Below are 19,003 nucleotides of genomic sequence, written 5' to 3'. Positions count from 1 at the left end.
GGGCGAGGGGGATTTCTCATCTTCCAGCAGCGTCAGCGGAGCGCGATTGATGCTGCTTTGCTGGCACCTATCGCATGTCCCTAGTCCGGAACGTCTGTCTGTCAGTCTGTCGGCAAAATCGCGGATACACACATCCACTGAAGGAAAAGACCGAACAGTCAATAGATATTTAAGAGGAGAATTCCAAATTCTATTAGCAGGAAGAAAGGATATCAATGTCTGTAGAGTAATAGAAAACATTACATAGTCTAATTAAAGGAAATTATTTTTCAAACTATTAAGAATGTTCAACCTGTTTGTTAGGTAAGAATATTTTCTAGTAGGCTTAATACTAGACTTGAAACAAATTTCTCACTGTGTTTGCCGTATCCTGGCGTAGCTTTATGACATTTTCAATTTTCTATTTTCGTTTTTCATTTTTTTTTTTGTTGTGCCTTTGCACCTACACAGCTTTTGTCAGCCATGTCGGAAGTTGCCTTAGCGAGTGTGTGTGCCTGCGGGTCTGTGTGAATTTGTGTGCACACACACACACACACACACACACACATAAAGTCGATAAAACTGTTGGACTTTGCATGCTACCCAGACTTTCCCTCCCTCCCCCAGGAAGCCCCGCCGCCATTCGAGGATCGCCTTTGTCCTTCGCTGGGCTGCCACAGTAGAACTGTCATTGTCATTTAAATGTCTTTTGACTGTCGCCGCTGCTCACCCAGTCACATTCGAACTATTCAGGGAAATTAAATTGAACAAGGAGAAAAGAGTGGGTTCTTTTGTTTAAACGCCTCCACAGAATCCACTAGGATTCCTCCTCCACCTGGATGCCAGTAACAGGTTGCTCTGCCGGCGACAGGCAGTGATACCAAGAAAAATAAAATAATAAATTATTTCAACTATAAGTTCAAAGTTAATAGGTAACATTTGGAAGAGAAATGGTTAATTTTCCCCAGTTATATATGGAAAAGTTAATTAAATAACCTTTTTGATCTGTAAACCAGAAATATATTAACCTTGGTACAGACTTTATATACATATTTGAATTAACTTTTTGTGAGTGTTTAAATATTTGTACGAAAGTAAGTGGTGGGGTCTCACCATCATCACTGGCAGCCCCGACCATCAGGCAAACAGGCCACATTTGATGCATTTTATTTATAGACCTATAATGAAATTCTGTTGTTCGCAAAGCAATATGCTGGAGAATGATGTAAAAAAAACATGGCTGCGATTTTGCAAGTCATAAAAAGTAGCTATAAAATGTCGGAAGGTTCGTTATATGCTTTAATTTTCTCATAAAATAGCCTTAGGAATAGCGGTATTTTCTTTTAGTTGTTGAATTTTACGGAAAGCGTTTCTTTAATATCTTTAAAACTATAAATTTTTTAAGATAAATTGTATTCTTTTATGACATTTTATATGACGTTTTAGTGTTTTGTAGTGAAAGCTTTTTCTGGCTTTGGAAAGAGATACATATGTACGTACAATATAATTATTGGCTTTATTTTGATTTACTATTTATATTTTAAGCTGGTATTTACCATGAATAATAATCAGTAGCCTGTCATTTAATTATTTTAATTGATGTATTGACATACAAATTAAGCAATTATTTCAAATGCATAACTGCTTAATGAAATGACATAACATTCTGGTGTACGTTTTGAATTTTCATTTCGGCTTAATTCCGAATTCGGTTAATACAAGCTTTCGACTTAATACATTTTCCTGGAAATCGTTGACAAACTGTTTGCCATGGTAATACGAACCTAATGGTAGCCGAAACACCTTATCAAACACAACAAATCGTGTGTGTACCACACACACATTTACCCCATCCGCTCTTGGACATATATTGTATCTAGAATCTAAGCTAAGTGCGTGAATTTGTGCGTTTGTTTTGTATTTCCGCCGCAATCCACGCACCGTGTGTGTGCACACTCTGTACACGTAATGTAACGTATCGATATTTGAGTAATTTAGCGGGGATTCCCCTTTCACAATGTTTCAGGCTGTGAATGGGTGCATGTGTGCCACATCAGCAACATGACGACGTGTTCAGTATTCAATTAATCATCTCGTTTATTTATGGCTTATGCACCATGTTGAGCCTGAAAAACTGGGTCATTTTGGCCCGGTTTGTTCGTGATCCCGGCCAGAAGCTGATGGAATATCTATAAAATTGTATAGGAAAATCGAAAAGTGAGAAAATTAATTCAAGCTGTGTGGTTTTCCAGCAAAAAAGTTGCAGCATTTTTCAAGCATATTTTACCATAGTTTTTAAAGCTCTTTTAGTTTATTGACTTGTCTGTTCCGGTATTTACTTTTATATTTTATCGATGCAATGCGTGATTTATAATTTATAAAATAAGTTATTTCAATAGTTTCATCAACGCTTAAATTATAAATATTTAACTATTTTTCAAAGTGATTATTACGCTTCAATGCATCATTTTGGTAAATCATTTTGTTAAAGTCTGTGAAATATAATGAAATTTCATGGATTAAAAATGTATTTTTAAGCATTTAAATCTACTAATTTATAATTTTCCAAGTTTCCCTTTGCAGAAATGCTTTTCTGATTAAATAATACACTAGACTAGACTGTCTTTAAATAATTTGACATGCAAATTTAAAGCTCATTGTTATTACTTCAAAATGTCATCCAAGTAAAGTTTTACTTATTATATAAAACTTACGAGTCAGAGTTGTAAAATAATCTGAATTTTAATAATTTATGTAGGTAAAGAATGTAGATGCAAGTCGATAAAATGTTATTGCCAAAGAATTTAGTTTGAAAGTCATTCCGCTTCTACATACATATGTACATATGTATGTCACTGCTACCATTTAAATTTATACAAATATTTGCTTAAATTGTTGAATGAAAATTCTTACACATTTCGACGATGATTCATATATTTATTTAAATAATTTAAACATTTTATTCGTTGTCTTTAACCCCGCAAAACTCTGAATAAATAAATTGATTTAAATTTGTCAAGCTTAGCAGCAGATGCTTCGCTGTGAAGTATGCAACGAATTTTGCAAATCGATAGCGGTATTTGCCACAAAATTCAACATTTTAATTGGGGGAAAACTGTGGAAAGCGGAATGGGGGCAGAAAACAGGAAAGAGCCTTCGGCTAAGGTACAGGGATTGATGCGTAATTTATGCTCTTCATTGAAGGCCAGCATTTCAATTTGCATGCACCGCAACTTGCAGCATTGAGTTACAAAATATTTGATTTTTCCCTCTTGTTTTGCAGGTATCGATTGGCCCATCTGTCATAATGATGATGTGCATTTTAGCGGCAAGGCAGAGCAAAATTAAAATCAAATTTTAAGGCCAAGGGCGCCGCATTAACAAGTCAGCTGTGGATAGTTCGAGCTCCATTTGCATACGGCCGAGCCGAGTCTGGAAACCCAAATCCCCGGGCAGTCAGTGCAAATCATCGGTGTAGCATGTCAAGTGGACGCAGTGCCCGCCTCCCAGCCACACCCACCCAGACCGCCAACAACAAGCACCGGGCGGCAGCAGCAGCAGCAGCGGCAGCGGCAGCAGCGGCGGCGTCCGGAGAGCCCAATAGCAACAACATGATGCAGTACGCTGGCAGCGGTGGCACCACAATCCCAACCTCCGGCGGCACAGCTGCAACCTCGGGCCTGGGAATGAGCACGGGCGTTGGTGGAGCCATGAACCTGGGCAGGAGCATGGGCATGGGCGGCGGCATGAACCTTGGCATGAGTCTGGGCATGGGCGGTGCCATGTCATCGGTGGGAACCGGAGCTCAGTACAATTTGCACGGCAGCAGCATGGGAAGCAGCTGTGAGACGACGAGCGTGGAGCGGATACCAGTGGACACCATCGATGCCCTGGGACCGGAACTGGCGGTGGCCACATCACAGGTCCTGGAGAATCTGTCCGAGAACGAACGGAAGATGATCATCGAGGTGCTCAATCGGGACGAGTCGGTGCGGCAAAGGGATGCCACCAGAATGATGTGAGTCAAAGCTTTCTATATTCGTATTTCTGTATAACATAGCAAGAGATCTTTGGTAGTTGGGTTATGCGATGAGGTTTTTAGACCTTTCAAAATATTAATTTGTACTTTAATTAATTTTATCTTAAAGTTTATAAACGTTCAAAATGTTGTTATCAGTAATTGTCTCCACATTTTGTATTGTAAGTATTCTTGACTTTGTAACAATGTACCCAAGTCTGAAACCTAACACCTATCAATGATTACCTGGTTATAGTATCGTCCATCGCATTTCCTCCTACCAAAGGTGTTTTTTCAGTTCTTTTAGCTTTTTGTAAGTTTAATCGAAACTCGTCCGAGAGGCGGGCTGCTACATAGCACTTTTGCAACTAACTAAGTTCCGGGAATTTTCTACCCCTTCCTAAGCTCAGCTTTCCCCTTCTTTTCTTAATTAAATCTGCCAGAAAAAAGAAAAAATACGTATTTTTTGGCAGACAATGCACTTGCTTTGGCAGATGCTAATGCACTTGAAACAAGTTTTTTATTGACTGCAAAAACTGTGGCGGAGTTGCCTTTTCTCCCAGGACTACTCCCGTCGGCGGAAACGCACGTATCGCACATTTGGAGACCGCAATTTATGGGTTGGGCTTTCGACTCCGAACACCGACTGGATTCCGGTGGAGTCCTTTGGATTGGGATAGACCCGTGCACGTATCCGTGTGCGAGGGCTTACCTGGCGGCACTCGGGCGACAAATCACGCGCGTCTGCCGCTGGCATTCATCCTTGCCAGTCGGCGAGTCCTGCTTGGCTTGGCACCGCTAACCGGGTGTTCGCAATTGATATTCCGCGGAAAATTGTTCTCCGTTTTCGAGGACAGCTTCTTGTTGTTCTACGTGTGTACAGTGAACACTGCCGAGTGCTCCTTGCGAATGTGACCATTAAAATGGGATCAAGTTTAAGAGATATGTAATCATAAATAAGGAATACCTTTAACTTTATAGCATTTGAAAGAGTTAAGTAAAATCATTTCTGTGCTTCTTTAAGGGAGAGCTTACTGCCTGTGAGAGCATCCCTTTTCTGCAGGACAGAGAACTTCGTTTAGGCGAATAATTCCCTTTTCTGCCTTTCAATTCCTTTGGGGCACTCGGTACTTCGTGACCCTGGGGCTGTATTGTTTGTTGTTCTAGTTCCAGGGCTTTCCACCCGCCTTTAATGCGTCGTTAGGCGGAGCCTCGGACAGGTGGGGAAAGGTGGAGATCCGAGTTTTATGCTGCATTGGCATTCAAATAACTGGAAAGTGTTTTCATTGTCACGCCGGCGCTGCCACAAAATGGAAAGCAATTTTATTGTCCTCCTTTTCTATTTTCCCCCAGCCTAGTCGCTCGTGCGCGACATTCGGCATTCGTTGTCAGTACACTCGTACACGTTTTTCCTTTTAGACAATTATTTTTAAGGCCTACGACGGAATCGATACAATGCGTCCGTCCGTCCGTCCGCCTCACCTTGACGACGATTTAAGCCCCGCAGCATTGAAATTTTCTCAACTTTTGGACGATGGTGAAGAGAAAACATGAAGGAAAACCCATTTAATTTCTTTTGGCAAAAAAGAAATCGATAACCAAAAAACACGATGGAATGGTATAGCATTTTCCTAGTGCATAATTAATTAATTTTACGATTCTTTTTGCAAAGCAATCACAGCGTAGGCACTTAAAATTTATGAGGACCATTAATGACTCCGCGTGTTATGGTGACTTTTATCGCAATTACAGAGAAAGAAATTCATGGACCAAAGACTCAAATCAATTTATTAAAATATTTCATAAATATCTCAGAAATGGGAAGAAAAGTACTCTCGTAAAATAAAAAACATAAGTAAATGAAAATCATATCAAAATACTGCTGTTTGCAGTGTACTTTGTAGTACTTCTTCCCTTTGGCCAAGTTAGTACATTGTAATGACGTTATTTTGTGGCTCATATATACAACATATAAACGATTCCTTCGGCCTTGCCAACACCAGTAATCTGAGCACATAAATCCCTTCCGCCGGCAACAAAGTTGGCTTTAACCCACACCCACACTCTCGCGCCCGACCCCTGATTCGATTCCTTTTCGTTAACTTGGCTCATTTGGCGGCTTTTGCGCCTTTCAGTCGCCCTGATTGCTTAATCATGTCGGCCACTGTTGTGGCGGAAATAGCTAAATTGAAAAACGCCATTGGAAATTGTCGAAAGGAAATGCCCGGCAGCTATTGGGTCACATGTGGCAGGTCCAACCATGTCCTCTGCCTTGGGTGGACATCGATACAGCTTGGGGGAACTTGTGATGCTTTTATAGATAAGTTGCAAGTTTGTCAATGCTGAAATGAAGTAATTATTTATTTGTTTAATAAAGGGAACTGAAATATGCATTATTAGGTTGGTTTATATTACTTATTATTTAATGTTATTAATAAAAGTGACTGCGATTTCAAGTTGTCCCTCTTCTGAGAAGTAAACGTGGAAATCAAAGGGATTTTCTGCTCGCTGAATGGTCGTCTATCAAGCCATCTCATCTTTAGTGGCCATGGGCCATTGCATTTCGTCCTTGCAGCTGCAAGAGTCCTGATATCACTGATGCGCAATGTGGGGGCCACACTTAAAAGCTTTGTGTGCGGCTCAGATATAAACTAGAATTAAGGTTAATTTGTATTCTCAGAAAACATTGAACGAATCTTGCTTCACAAGAGTTTTTGTTAGTAAATACTACAAAGTAAATTGTAAAAGGTTAAATTTGTAGTAAGCTTCAACAGTTAAATGCAAAAAGTAAAATTAGGACATTATCTCCGCTTTAAAGGCAGCTTGGCTGGAACGGCAGCACACTTACTTCATTTCCGTTGACACAGACAGAGACTAAGTTGAACCAATACAGGCTCAGACCCCCAACACGTCCTGATGAGAGTGGCAGCAGGATGCGAAGGAATACACATTCATCTAGCTAATAACACTGATAATGTTGGTAATACTTGTTGAGTAAATTAAATCTAATGGAGCGCTCGTTCATCATTCGCCGGCACAGAGCGAACTTAATTAAATGTTTTCCCAACAAATGCTTGCCGCATTGCCACGGCTTTCCAATAGGAAAGCTACACAGAAAAATGTGTGTTTCCTCGAAAATAGATTATTCTTGTGAATATGTATAAAGTAAAGAATTTAAAAGGGAGATAGCTTTTAAAAAGTTCGAAATCATAAAAATGTTAGATTAACTTTTAAATGTAAAAGTTGTTCTTTTAAAGCATACACAGAAATCAATCCTTTTATTTTTTAAATATATTTTCCATCTTAGGTTTTAACAGGGATCAGCAACAATCACTAAAATACATAAACAATAATGAGTTTTTGTTAAGGCACTAAAAATACTGATTTATTAACTTCTTATCTTAAAGAACATATTATTTTTTTGTGTAATTAAAGTAAGAAGATTGAGTGTTTTATTATGAGAGAATATATTTGAGAGAATTTTCTTTGAGTTGAGTGCAGAAATACAGAGAACAAGCCGCAGGCCAAACTATGTTACTTTGACTTGCTTTGCCGCAGCATTTCAGTATTTTTTCCCTTGGCCTTGACTTTACTTTGTGTACGGAGTGTTCTGGTTGAAGCATTTGACTTGATAATGTCGTTGATTACTTTTAATTATAATTTCGCTGCTAGGCTACGTGAATCGCTGCTCATCTGCCGTGCGGACATGCTGACGTCCAACTTCCACTTTCCGGCGATGGCCATCAAAATGAACCCACTGAAAACTTTTCGCCTGGTCAGCTGCTGCTGCTGGAAAGCCTGCGAAAGCCCTCAGTTGCCATGGCACCACTACCTGCCTTTTATTACACCTGCCTTTATGTGTTTTGTCATCAGCAGGCAGCTTAATTGGCCGCTTAACGCCCACTCATCGCCGGGGACGGGCTCATTAGGTGACACTGGTGTCCGACCCCGGTGACCTCAGAGCAAGGTAAAAGGTATCTGCCTCGGTCGTCTTTGATTTCACTTCATTTGATACTCCTCTTATGGGCGCCTCTTGTGTGTAAGTGTGTAAGCAATGTCCACATGTCCACACATCCTCGGGAATCTGCAATTTGCATGCAAATTACAGAGGATGTCCCGCGGCGATTTTGTGCGTAATTAATGCCACACATGGCATATGTTTTGTCAGGAATTTTAACAAACATAAAACAAAGGCTCCCGGCAAATATTCCCAAAGCGCCCGGCCGCATGGCCAGCAATAATTAAATACAATTTGAAAATGCTATCCAGCAATTATGATATATATTTGTCAGTGCCGCATGTCAACCATTACCGCCGCTCATTGTTGTAACTGCACTCAAAACTCCACCGCACTTGGGGGCATGTGAAAATGTTTTCTACACGAATTCACACGTAAGTGAAAACCCAGTGCTCGGTTGCCGGATATTGGACACTCTGCGGGTGCAAGATAACACGAAAAAAACAGCTTGTTGGAAATTCACAAACTAACCCGGTCTGTTGGATTTTTTGTCCATTGTCCAAGCTTATTGCAAATAAAACAGAAAAAATTAAAATCAATTAGTTTTGTCCGAACCTTTGAACATGAAAAGTTATCACATGCCAAGTGGCTTTTCATTTTGCTATAGCTTAAGGGTATTTAGTTAAATGGATTCCATTACGGTGACTTGCTTTCTTTGATATACGTTTTATCGGGAGTAACTTGATTTAATAGCAAACGGAATGCAAATAATTTGGCAAACTTTGATAAGATATATCAGAACAAGATGTGTCTATAAACTGTTTGTTGCTCAGAAAGTAGATATCCAACTTTTTCTTTTTATTAAATGTGAAGCAACATACATTGTTTCCCTACCTTTTTCTCACATCAATCATTTAGCTCATATGCCAGCAGGCAGAGTATAAATATGCACCTAATGCATTTAGTTTGGGAAATATTCGCAATTCACGCGAACAGAGTCCAAAAACAGGAGAACAGTGAGAACAAGAACAATGCCTGGCCCTTCCGTCTGACTTTCTCATACGTAATTAGGCTGATAGCGGGCGACGTCGCCGATTCCGTGGCATTCCGTCTAATGATAATGCGAGAAGGGCGCATCAGGTAGCAGTATCTCGCTGGCTTCGTGCTCGAACCGTGCCACCTGCCTATCTCAGTGTCTGAGTATCTGAGCAACTGAAAATCAAAGTATCTGAGCGGTAGAGAGCAGCGGTGCACAGTGAGTGATTGAATTATAAGGCTGCTTAACTATTTCTTTTTTTAATAGAAGTAGAACCCAACCAAAAACTATTTATAAAATCTTAGATATACTAAGAATAATAAAGAATAATTCAAGTTATAGTATATATTTTATAAGAAAAGAAAGGGTAAAGAGAACTTTAATTAATCTTTGGATTTGAAGGAATTTATCAATGATAAAAGCTAAGATCAGTCGAGTTGTCCTTGTCAATAAATCAAACAGTCAAGTAATCAATTACCTTATGATATGTCGCTCAATTTGACCCACTGTGCGTGGATGGAAGCTCGCTTTCAACCTCCTGCTTTCAACCGCGCGCCGCGTTTCAATCCCGAATCTCGGCGATCGACTCGACTCGACCCGACTTCCCCCAGTAAAAGCAAAGCAGCTCGACTTCAGTTAACGAACGCGTCTCGATCCGAGCGAACGTAGCGTTTAGCTGCTAAAAGATACAAACTCACCGCTGTATCACCGTGTTTGTATCTCGGAGGTGTCTCTGTGTGTGAGCCAGTGTGAGTGCGCGATGAGATTGCCGGTTTAAGATTTGTGTTTTTCTACCTGTGCGTCGCCCGCAGAAGTGCTCTTTCTCGCGTCTTTCCATTCGGCTTTTTGATATCAGAATTATACACACCAATACGAAAAGTATCTGACAGATACGCAGCAGTGCCTGTAATCGCCATCGAATCGAACGGCGGCGGTTTATGCAAAGTAGCAGCAACGAAAGCAACGAACTCCGAAAAACGAATTGGATAATTTCTTAGCCAAACAAGACAGAATTTGGCGGATTGGCAAAGTTTGCCCAAGCAATTTCTACGAACGACGACGGCCAGCCACTAGATACGAAAGTATCTCACAGCCTTAAAGGTAAAGAATACACTTGTTTGGAAAAGTTAAGATGCGGGGAAAAGATAAGGAGTATTACTATTGGTTAGTGCCCCAATTTTCCTGGAAAGAATACTGATGATAATCTTATTATTCATATTTTTAAAATTCAGCAAACAAATTTGTTACCAAGCAATCTCCTTTTGTTGGTTTAACTTAATAAGAATAGGAAATTTCCTATAATTTGAGGCTCTAAATCCTCAGATATGATGCTTACTATGTATGGAGACTTGTCTTTGCTTTTTCTACTGTGTAAAATATATAAGTTAATGAATTTTCTTCGTCTGCATCTCTCTGCATGGCGATTGTAATTGTTTCTGGGCAACTGAAAGAAGCTTGCACAGAAGGAATTCGCGCCGGGCTCTGATTATTTTAACGGTTTATAAATTTAATTAAGGAGCAGAGTCAAAGAACAAAGAAGCAGCGTCACCGCAAAGGTAAAAGATACTTAACATCCACGTTGCGCCGCACCTCCCCATTGTTCCCAGTCGGATTGGGCCATCATTTTGTGTATCTGAGCCTGTCTGTTTGCCTGTCTGAGCGACTGAGAGGCATACATTATACACACAGCTCACGCGTGTGTGTGGATGCACCCACTCTCCGGCTCAGATACATTCGTTGTTTTTATTTCTCCCAACAGTTGTTTACCTTTCTCCGCTGCAAGCTCAGCCCGATTCTTGTGTAGCCGTGACATCGCCAAAGATTCCGACCCATTACCAAGTTCAAGATAGAAAGATACATTCCCAACTGGAACTCAATTCGCAACGCGGGAATTACGCGATTGAGGAGCAGTAACAGTCGCTCGCCATGACTAATTCTTCGCAGCAACAGTGACAAATAGCACAAGTATCTGTTGGATACGAGCAGGTATCTGTTGTAGGTGTGAAGAGATCTGAGGGCGTTTTTCAACAATAGGCTTCAATGTTGTCAATGCAATGAACTGTAAATGAGACTACAACTCACACATTCCCTTTGAACTTAACAAATAGGGAAGTATATATCATAAATCAGTTCCACTCTGAGCTTGGATTCTCACGCTGTATTTATCTGTGTCTAAATGGCAATGTATTTCTAAGTTCACAGAACCTTTCAAGACCCTCAAGACACTTTATCTTAGAGATAAACTTACATCAGATACTATACACTTAATATTGTGATAAAATGTTTTGTTTTTCCTTTTTAAATATATGTAGTAAGAACAAATATACCCTTTAATGACCACATAGAGAACATTAATCATGGAAATATAAACTTGTTAGGAAAGACTTACCTGCATCATTCTACCCACATTGAAATTAAAATTGCATTGCGTTGACAGTTTTTGAGTGTCAAGTTTGCTGAGAACTTGTGTCAGTTCGTTGGAAAAAGTTTTTCGTGCGACCCCCAAGAACTCTCTCCAAATAAGAATATGTCGGCAGCTTGATGAGTTTAATTAGCACTTGACTGCATGCATGGCCATAATAAATTTAAAAATTCTTGGCTCTCGTCTTGGCACTGATTTTTCGAAATGGAAGTGCCTCTTTTTGGATGTTTTATAGTTTTTTGGAAAGGCATTGCGACGTTTGCTTTGTGTCTTTTGTGTCTGGCGAGGCGATAAGGCTGAAACGAGCTAAGTTGCGAGCGCTTATCAGATGTGCCATAAAAGCTAAACTTATTTATGTGTGCAAGATCCAAATATTTGGGCACATTATGTCATGTGTGTTTTTGTGGGATTGGGCTTTACCGACTTGACAGCTCTGCGAGAGATAAGTCGGAGTGCATTGAGCCCTGGTAATTGGAGATTTTCCTTTGGCACAGACTTTGACTGGGGGCCACCTCCGGTGTCGAGGCAGTGTCGAGTCTGCGTTGGGTCTTCCCATTCATTAATCATTCATAAATATTCATTCGTTGGGCGCCTCCGGTCACGCCCCCTTCTCGTCGGCATTTTCGAACATTTATCATTATCATTTCGGCCAGCTTCCTGAATTTTCCATCTTGTTTGCCGGTCGGCCTTTTTCTATTTCCGCTGCAAAACACGAAATGTCTCTCAGAAGTTTTTTCATTTGTCGTCGCAGCCTCGTTGCATAGAAATTTATTATAATTTATGCAAGAAATGGTGACAGTTATTGAGTTTAATAACGATATTTTTCTTTCTTTTCGCGCCAATGCTGTATATGGCATTTGCATTTTTATCGAAACGAAAACAGCTGCCAAAACACAGAGACCTCTCTAGGGCGGAGATAGCTTCGTATTTCTGGGTCCCCTGGATTGGGTTGGGCTCATGGCCAGTCAGATGCCCGGCTAGAGAGGTTAGTGATAAACCCACATCAGAATGAACTAGTTGCGAAAACCGTATGCAAATCGGGCTAACAGGGCTTTAACGAGTCTCATAAAAAAAAGTGAACTCAAATGGCGATGAGCCCAAGATAAGCTTATGAAAGTAAGGGAGTATAAACGGGAGAAAGGTTCACAAAATTAGAAAATCCCCACTTTCGATTCTTCTTGTTTCAAAGCCAACTCAAGGCGAAATCGGCCACGATTCATTCATTATTTTATTTTTTTTTGTTTTTTGCCAGATCCGATTGTGCAATTATCTGATAGACATGCCAGAACAATTATAGGCAAATTAACGCTCTGCCTTCGGTCACACAGAACCCCCAATTGGTCAAATCACATTAAGCGGCGCAATTGAGCCTCAGACCGTCACAAAAAATATCAAAACAAAAGCTGAAACAAAAAAAATCTGGCCAAAAACAAGTCCGTCAGTGGCTGCCGGCGACTTTGTTTGTTTTCGCGTGTTTTGTGCCTGACAAATTCAATGAGCCCAAAATGGCTGTGATACATTTTTGTGAATGTGACGGAAAAAATCTGTAAACAAGCGGCAAAAGAGGCCTGATTTAATCAGCCATAGTTACGTTACCAAACACCTGCGGTTAGAATAATAACTCTTGAAATATTATTTGTTGTATGGAGTATATTTTGACATTAAAAATTTATGTTATATTCAAGAATTAATAAGGCGAAGCATACAAATTGTCTCTTTAAAAATTCAGACAACGGATAATATTCCATTAAGCTTTTGTAAGGAACCATTAGGATGTAATTCTATTGGTTATATAAAATCAAAATTTTAAAGTTCAATATGTATTATTTTAAACACATTAGTAAATATGCCTGTATATTTTCCAGAATTGTGAATCGATGACTCAGAAGGCGGTCAACGGAAATGCAACTGAGAACTTTAAGGCTTTCAATTCACGTTTTATTTGTAAACAAAAATTGTGTACGACACCAAGTGTGTTTCATTCAGAGTGTGTTAACAGTTTCGACCTGCTCCGCAGTTTTGGCCAAGTCGCAGAAGTCGTTACAGTTTGTTTTTTTTCTTTTTGGGGCAGTAGCTGCAAAGTGGCCAAGAGTATGAGTTGTTATTGTTTTTCCCCAGTTGCTGTTACAATCATTATTGCGGTTTTTGTTAGCTTTATTTATTTGTTGTTTCTCCTAGTTTATTTGTATTTTTTGCGTGGCATCAGCTGCCTTGAAGTGGCTGCAATGTGTCGCCGAGGCGATTGAAATTCTTATTGGCCAGCCAAGTGTGGAGCGCTTTATTTTCATTTTGTTTCGCCAGCGCCAACGGTCAACGCTTGAAATGTAAGCCAGTAATAATGGCCATAACAATGGCCATAAGCTGGCTAAAATTGAATTGTCTCTATCTGGTGTACGTGAGTGTATCTGGCCGAGGGCAGCTATATATATATATATATATATATATATATATATATCTACAGATGAATATTCTGGGGCTGAGCAGCACTTAACTATTTAATTATTGATTCGTTTACTCGCCCGGCGGATACATTAGTTAAATAAATGTAGCAATTATTTAAGGCAGGTAAATCTAATGAAAACTTTAAATACCTTTTTTTAAGTTCCTTCTTAAACAATTAAAAAAAATAAACGAATTAAAGTCGTACAAATATTTATAGTTTGTGGTAAGCCACAGCTTAAATAATTTTGTTAAAGTTTCCCCCTAACAAAAACTAAACTGAATGCTGTTTTGGTTATTGTATAAATGTTCTGCAACTGCTGTATAATTTTATTGCAATTAATTTGGGTATTTGGAACAATTGCATTAAGCACGCTGTATTGCAATAATTGTTATTTATCTTATTCTTGTTTATGGCGACATTCCATGGGCAGCGGATGCATTCGTTCTTATTGCATTCAAAAATAATTGTTTATTTATAGCAAACCAGTTTGAGATACGACGATAAAAGCGTGGAAAGCACACAAACAAAGCGTTGCCCAAGGGAAGGAGCTTACTTTATATATAGGGTATATATGTACATTAGCCACTGCTGATATCATCTTTCGATAATTGCACGCAATTTTCATTGGGCGGCCACACGATAATCTCCAGATACCGATAATGGTAGCTACCTCAGACCAATATTTGTGGGCTGCATTCGCGTGGGCTCTTTGAGTCAGAGATGCCGCTTATGGTTTGGATTCGGTGGATGGCATTTGAAAGCCACCAAAGTAATTTTTATGAGCGTCTACTTCCACCGTTTGTCTTCGGGCATTAGTATGCGATGCCACTGCATTTTCCGTGTCAAGCATATGCGTATTGCCTGCCATGTTAGCTTCTCTCCGTTGCATTTCCCTCATTTTCCTGGGCATTTCCATTTTCTATTCCCAGCATGGCAAGCACACAGCTAACAACAACAACCCACTTCTCTGGCCTTTTATTGCTTTGTTCTCGGTGGCTCGCCTTCGATACCTCTGAGCCTGTCTTTCACTGTTCCCTTGTTTGGTCTGTGACTGGGTATCTGTCGTTGCACTAAGAGAAAAGCCCTATTAGAATGCATAGAAATAGAATATCACATCACAGTAAACTGAGATTGTTTTCAGACTCTCGCAATCCCATCCGGTATCGCTGATTTTCTTCAAGTGTCCCTCCAAGTTGGCTCAAACCAATGGCCCTCCCTGATTGTTATTGTGGCACGAAGCCAGTGGAGAAAAGGTTCTTCGATTCGAGTGACCAACGAAGCAGAATCAGCTCAATTACTCAACTTTTGCAGATCTCGTTTCCAATTTCCATTGCAATGCAAACACATTTTGGGGCCAAGAGCCGACGGCCGACAGCTCTTATTAGTGGAAGTAACGGTCTTCCAGGTGGAAGAAGAAGGAAAAGGTGCAGACATACTCGTCGTGCCCACAACTCCACATCTCTGGGCCAAGTTGAAGATCTGGCCCAGAAAAGTTTTGGCATAAAAACTTTGCGAAACCTTCCTATGACCAGCAGAGTCGAAAAGACAAAACAACCTCACACCATCGGCAGCTTTAGCTGGAAACAGAAACTGAGCTGTGGTCGAGCTGGTTGTTTCCATAAGTCTGCACAGAGAGAAATGCGGAATTTAAATGCTACTTGTGAGAAATATTTCATTTACGTATTTTCACATCATTCAAACAATAATTATAGCATGCAAGAGGCTTCTTATAAAAGGGGGAACACTGAAATTCCAACAATTTAAAGGGTTTAACTTGAAGAAAGAAAGGAAACTATACTATATCTGTTATTTTTCTAACAAGAAAGATTAAGATATAAATATTTAGAGTTTAAAATAAACTCACTCTCCATTACACTTTCATTCTCTGTGTATTGAGCCCGAGAGTCTTTGGGCCAAAGTTATTTGCAGAGAAAGTTTGTGCAGACCGTCAAGAGCCTGTACATGAAATAGTTGCCAAAAAAAGCTGAATTTACCAGCATTCTTGAGCCTTCTTTGGCTGCCGTTATGAAATTAAAGCTAGCCCCCGCTCTTCCAGTAGCTAATGAGTCCAGTAACCGAAAGAAAGTAAAAGTAACGAACGCACTTGAGTGCACTTACGCTCCATCTACGTTCTCTCAATGTTCGAACAGCGTCCATCGTGTTATTGTAAACAAATTTTCCAGCTGCAAAGGCGGAAAACCGGTTGTGCGCGCACAAAACCTGACCTGCTGCAAAAAGTGCCCGGTCGAAGAATGGCCAAGAAAGTGAATTTCATTGGCAAAACGATGGAAAAAGTATGCTTTTACGCTTTCAGAGTCCTGAAGGGAAATGTGTCTCTATAAGCAAAGTAAAGCAATCTTTTATAAAGATTGTTCTTACAAAGAATTAATTATATCTTTAACATGTTCGATTAAGGGTTCTTCTTATATCAAATAAAGATATAACATAATTATTTCTGCCCACAGAAAGGAGAAGCCTTCTGTCAGGGAAACATCTTTGATTCGGTAATTTCCGATTACTTTCTCTCGATTGCTTCCAGGAAGCCCGATTGTGGCTGCTTTATGCAACTACTTACTTTTCCGGAACCAGGCCAAACACAGCAGCAAACCTGCACTCGAATGTGGGCCGCCGGAGGTTTGTGGACCTCCATTGGATTAGCATATTTGAGTGGGTTCTGGGCCATGAGAGCCACAAGATCTCTCTACGCATTGCGTCCCCCACTGGGGGACACACACTCTACGGGGGGCCAAATTAATGAGGATATGTGCATCGGAGGAGTAGCTCTCGACTGGGAGCCCCTCGATGGGTTGGTTACTTGTATCCGAGAATTTACATACAAATTTCTATGCAAAATCCCATCAAAACTAAACGATTGAATTTCAAAGCTCAAGTTGCACTCAATAAAAACAATATTTTCCATGAATTTATGAAACATTTTCTTTTGATTTTAAATGGAGTCCGTCAAAGCGGCTTGGGATTAATTGTAATGCCTTTTAGCAACAAGACCAGAACTAGAGCGATCTGTCTCTCGACGGTCTTTAGCGAGACCCGCTTCCTTAATTTATATATATAGTTATCTAACTGCTGAGCGCTGCTTAAATGCTGCCCTGTCATCGCCAACTTCATTATCATCATCGTCATCGGCGTAATCATCGGTGGTGGAAAACAGCGGAGCTCTCCGTGGCTGGTCCAGACCATCAGTCACTGTCTGAGGCAGAAGCTTTTTGCAGGAGGACGCGAGTAGCTCCAGTAGCAGCTGCATCTTTCGACGGCACTTTGCTGGCCGGACTCTGGATAACCTTTCCATTTTACAACTGTCAACGGCGCAGCGAATGCGATTTGCCAGCGGTTTGTTTTACTGCGTGTCCACCGCCCCCTTTTTCCCTCCCTCCTCCCTCCCATTACAATTTATTTGTTTTCCTTTTGCCTTTTCCCCAGTGGCGTAATTACGCGTAGAGCTGTTGCCTTGCCTGTTGCCTGCATTTCGAATGGTACGCAATTTTCCCAAAAGTGTCAACGCATGCCGTCGTCGGGCTTAAAAGTTTTGAAAAATGTTAATTCGTTGTCGTTGCTAATGTTGCTGCATTCGGCTTTTTTCCCCCTTACTATTGCCTTCAGTATCTCCAATCGAACGCGTCTGGCATTACATGATACTCATTATTGCCCATTATAGTGACTTGGATGATGACTTGAATGCTGCTGGAGGAGATCGAAGAGAGGGAATGGAGTGGAGCTATGGAAAGTTGAGGTTCCGTCCCTATGAGTCTGCACAAAAACGACTACGGCTGGACGACAATAGAAAGCATTGTTGCTTACCTTAATTGATATAATAAGTATATCTGCCACTTGCACGGAAGTTTGGCATTAAGCCTTTAGCTGGGTCATCGTCAATTAATCAAGCCAACTTAGGGGAGAAACTCGATGAGTTATGGGTTAATGAACTTGACAGGGATTTTCCTATGGTATCTTATCTTTGAAGTTGTAAACGGTTTTATAGTCCAAGTATTTGTATTAGATATCAAGTTCGGTAAGCAGTATAAGCGATAGGAAGCCCATCTATACCAAGTTCAGGCTCTTTTGTTATTTAAATTATTTTTCAAAATCCTTGGTATAAGGTGTGCTTAAGTAGTTTTGAAATCAAGTCAGCTGCCATTTGGCTTCCTTGGCTATCATTGGTTTGGTAAGTAACTCTTTTGAGTTAAAGCCTTTCTCTATTTGCTCACCCGGAATGCCCGACAAGAAAAGAATGCACACACAATGGAAACTCACTGGGAAAGCCTGGCACTACCACATAAAGGGGCATGAGGGATGAGGCATGTGGCATGGCTTCTCGTATTCCGCTGGGCAGCCAAGCACATGTATGAAACTTGACCCACAGGCACTTGACTGCGGGATTTGCGCAATTGCAATTGATTTTATTATTTTTATGTACTTTGACTTTGACTCCATTTTAAGTGGAAACTTTTGCGAAACTTTAGACGGGGCCAATCAATATTTAAAATTATATATATATGTATACATAAAAATGCTGCCGGTAGTGACTGGGAATGACTAGGAACGAAGACGCAGCCAAGCAGCTGGCAATATGGAAAAACTTTCAACTGCAAGTGGCAATGGCAGTGGCAGCCAGCTCAAGGCAAAGTTTCAAGTGCAATTTTCATATAATTTCCATACAAACAAATCGCAGAGTTCACCGGGGGCCTCGACCTGGGGTCTTTTTACCACTTTGCTGAAAAGGAAAATATCATTTGCACTACAAACTATCAATTTTCCAATAAAATTTCCAGTAAGCCTTTTCTATGGGAAAAGCTAAAAGTACTGTCGTTTTACAAAGAATTACTTCTATTCAAATTCAAGCTGAATGGGTCATAAATTCTCATGATTTGGTTTTCACTTTGTCAGGCTTTATTTTGATTAAAATGATAAATATTTATTTGTATGTCTTTTGAGCATTAAACTTGAGCTTCTACTTTATTATTTATTTTAATTAAAAATGATTCAAATACAAGCAACGCCTGCGGTTTGTGTTCTATTCAATTGAAAAGGAAAATATCCAATCACTTTCTTTAAATCTGGTTATGACAAGCCCAATTTTATTATACAAAGCAATGACTAGGCCAATAGCTGTAGAAAATTATAAATGAATC

At 40.1% G+C, this 19,003-nt stretch overlaps 1 protein-coding gene across 1 annotated transcript in view; it reads left to right on the top strand.

The window, feature by feature from the left end:
- Positions 1–767: 767 nt before the first annotated feature.
- btsz (bitesize) overlaps positions 768–19,003 on the top strand; it is a 56,771-nt gene continuing 38,535 nt past the window's right edge. Inside the window, 1 exon segment of the mRNA XM_086829872.1 lies at positions 768–3,997. Within this exon segment, the coding sequence (XP_086685998.1) occupies positions 3,459–3,997 (539 nt within the window). The 5' untranslated portion in view covers positions 768–3,458.

Source organism: Drosophila serrata, unplaced genomic scaffold, assembly GCF_035046125.1.
Source record: "Drosophila serrata isolate PLE 108 unplaced genomic scaffold, ASM3504612v1 contig_228, whole genome shotgun sequence".
Classification (NCBI taxonomy): domain Eukaryota; kingdom Metazoa; phylum Arthropoda; class Insecta; order Diptera; family Drosophilidae; genus Drosophila; species Drosophila serrata.
The sequence above is the reverse complement of the archived record's forward strand: the minus strand, read 5'-3'. Positions and strand labels throughout refer to the sequence as shown.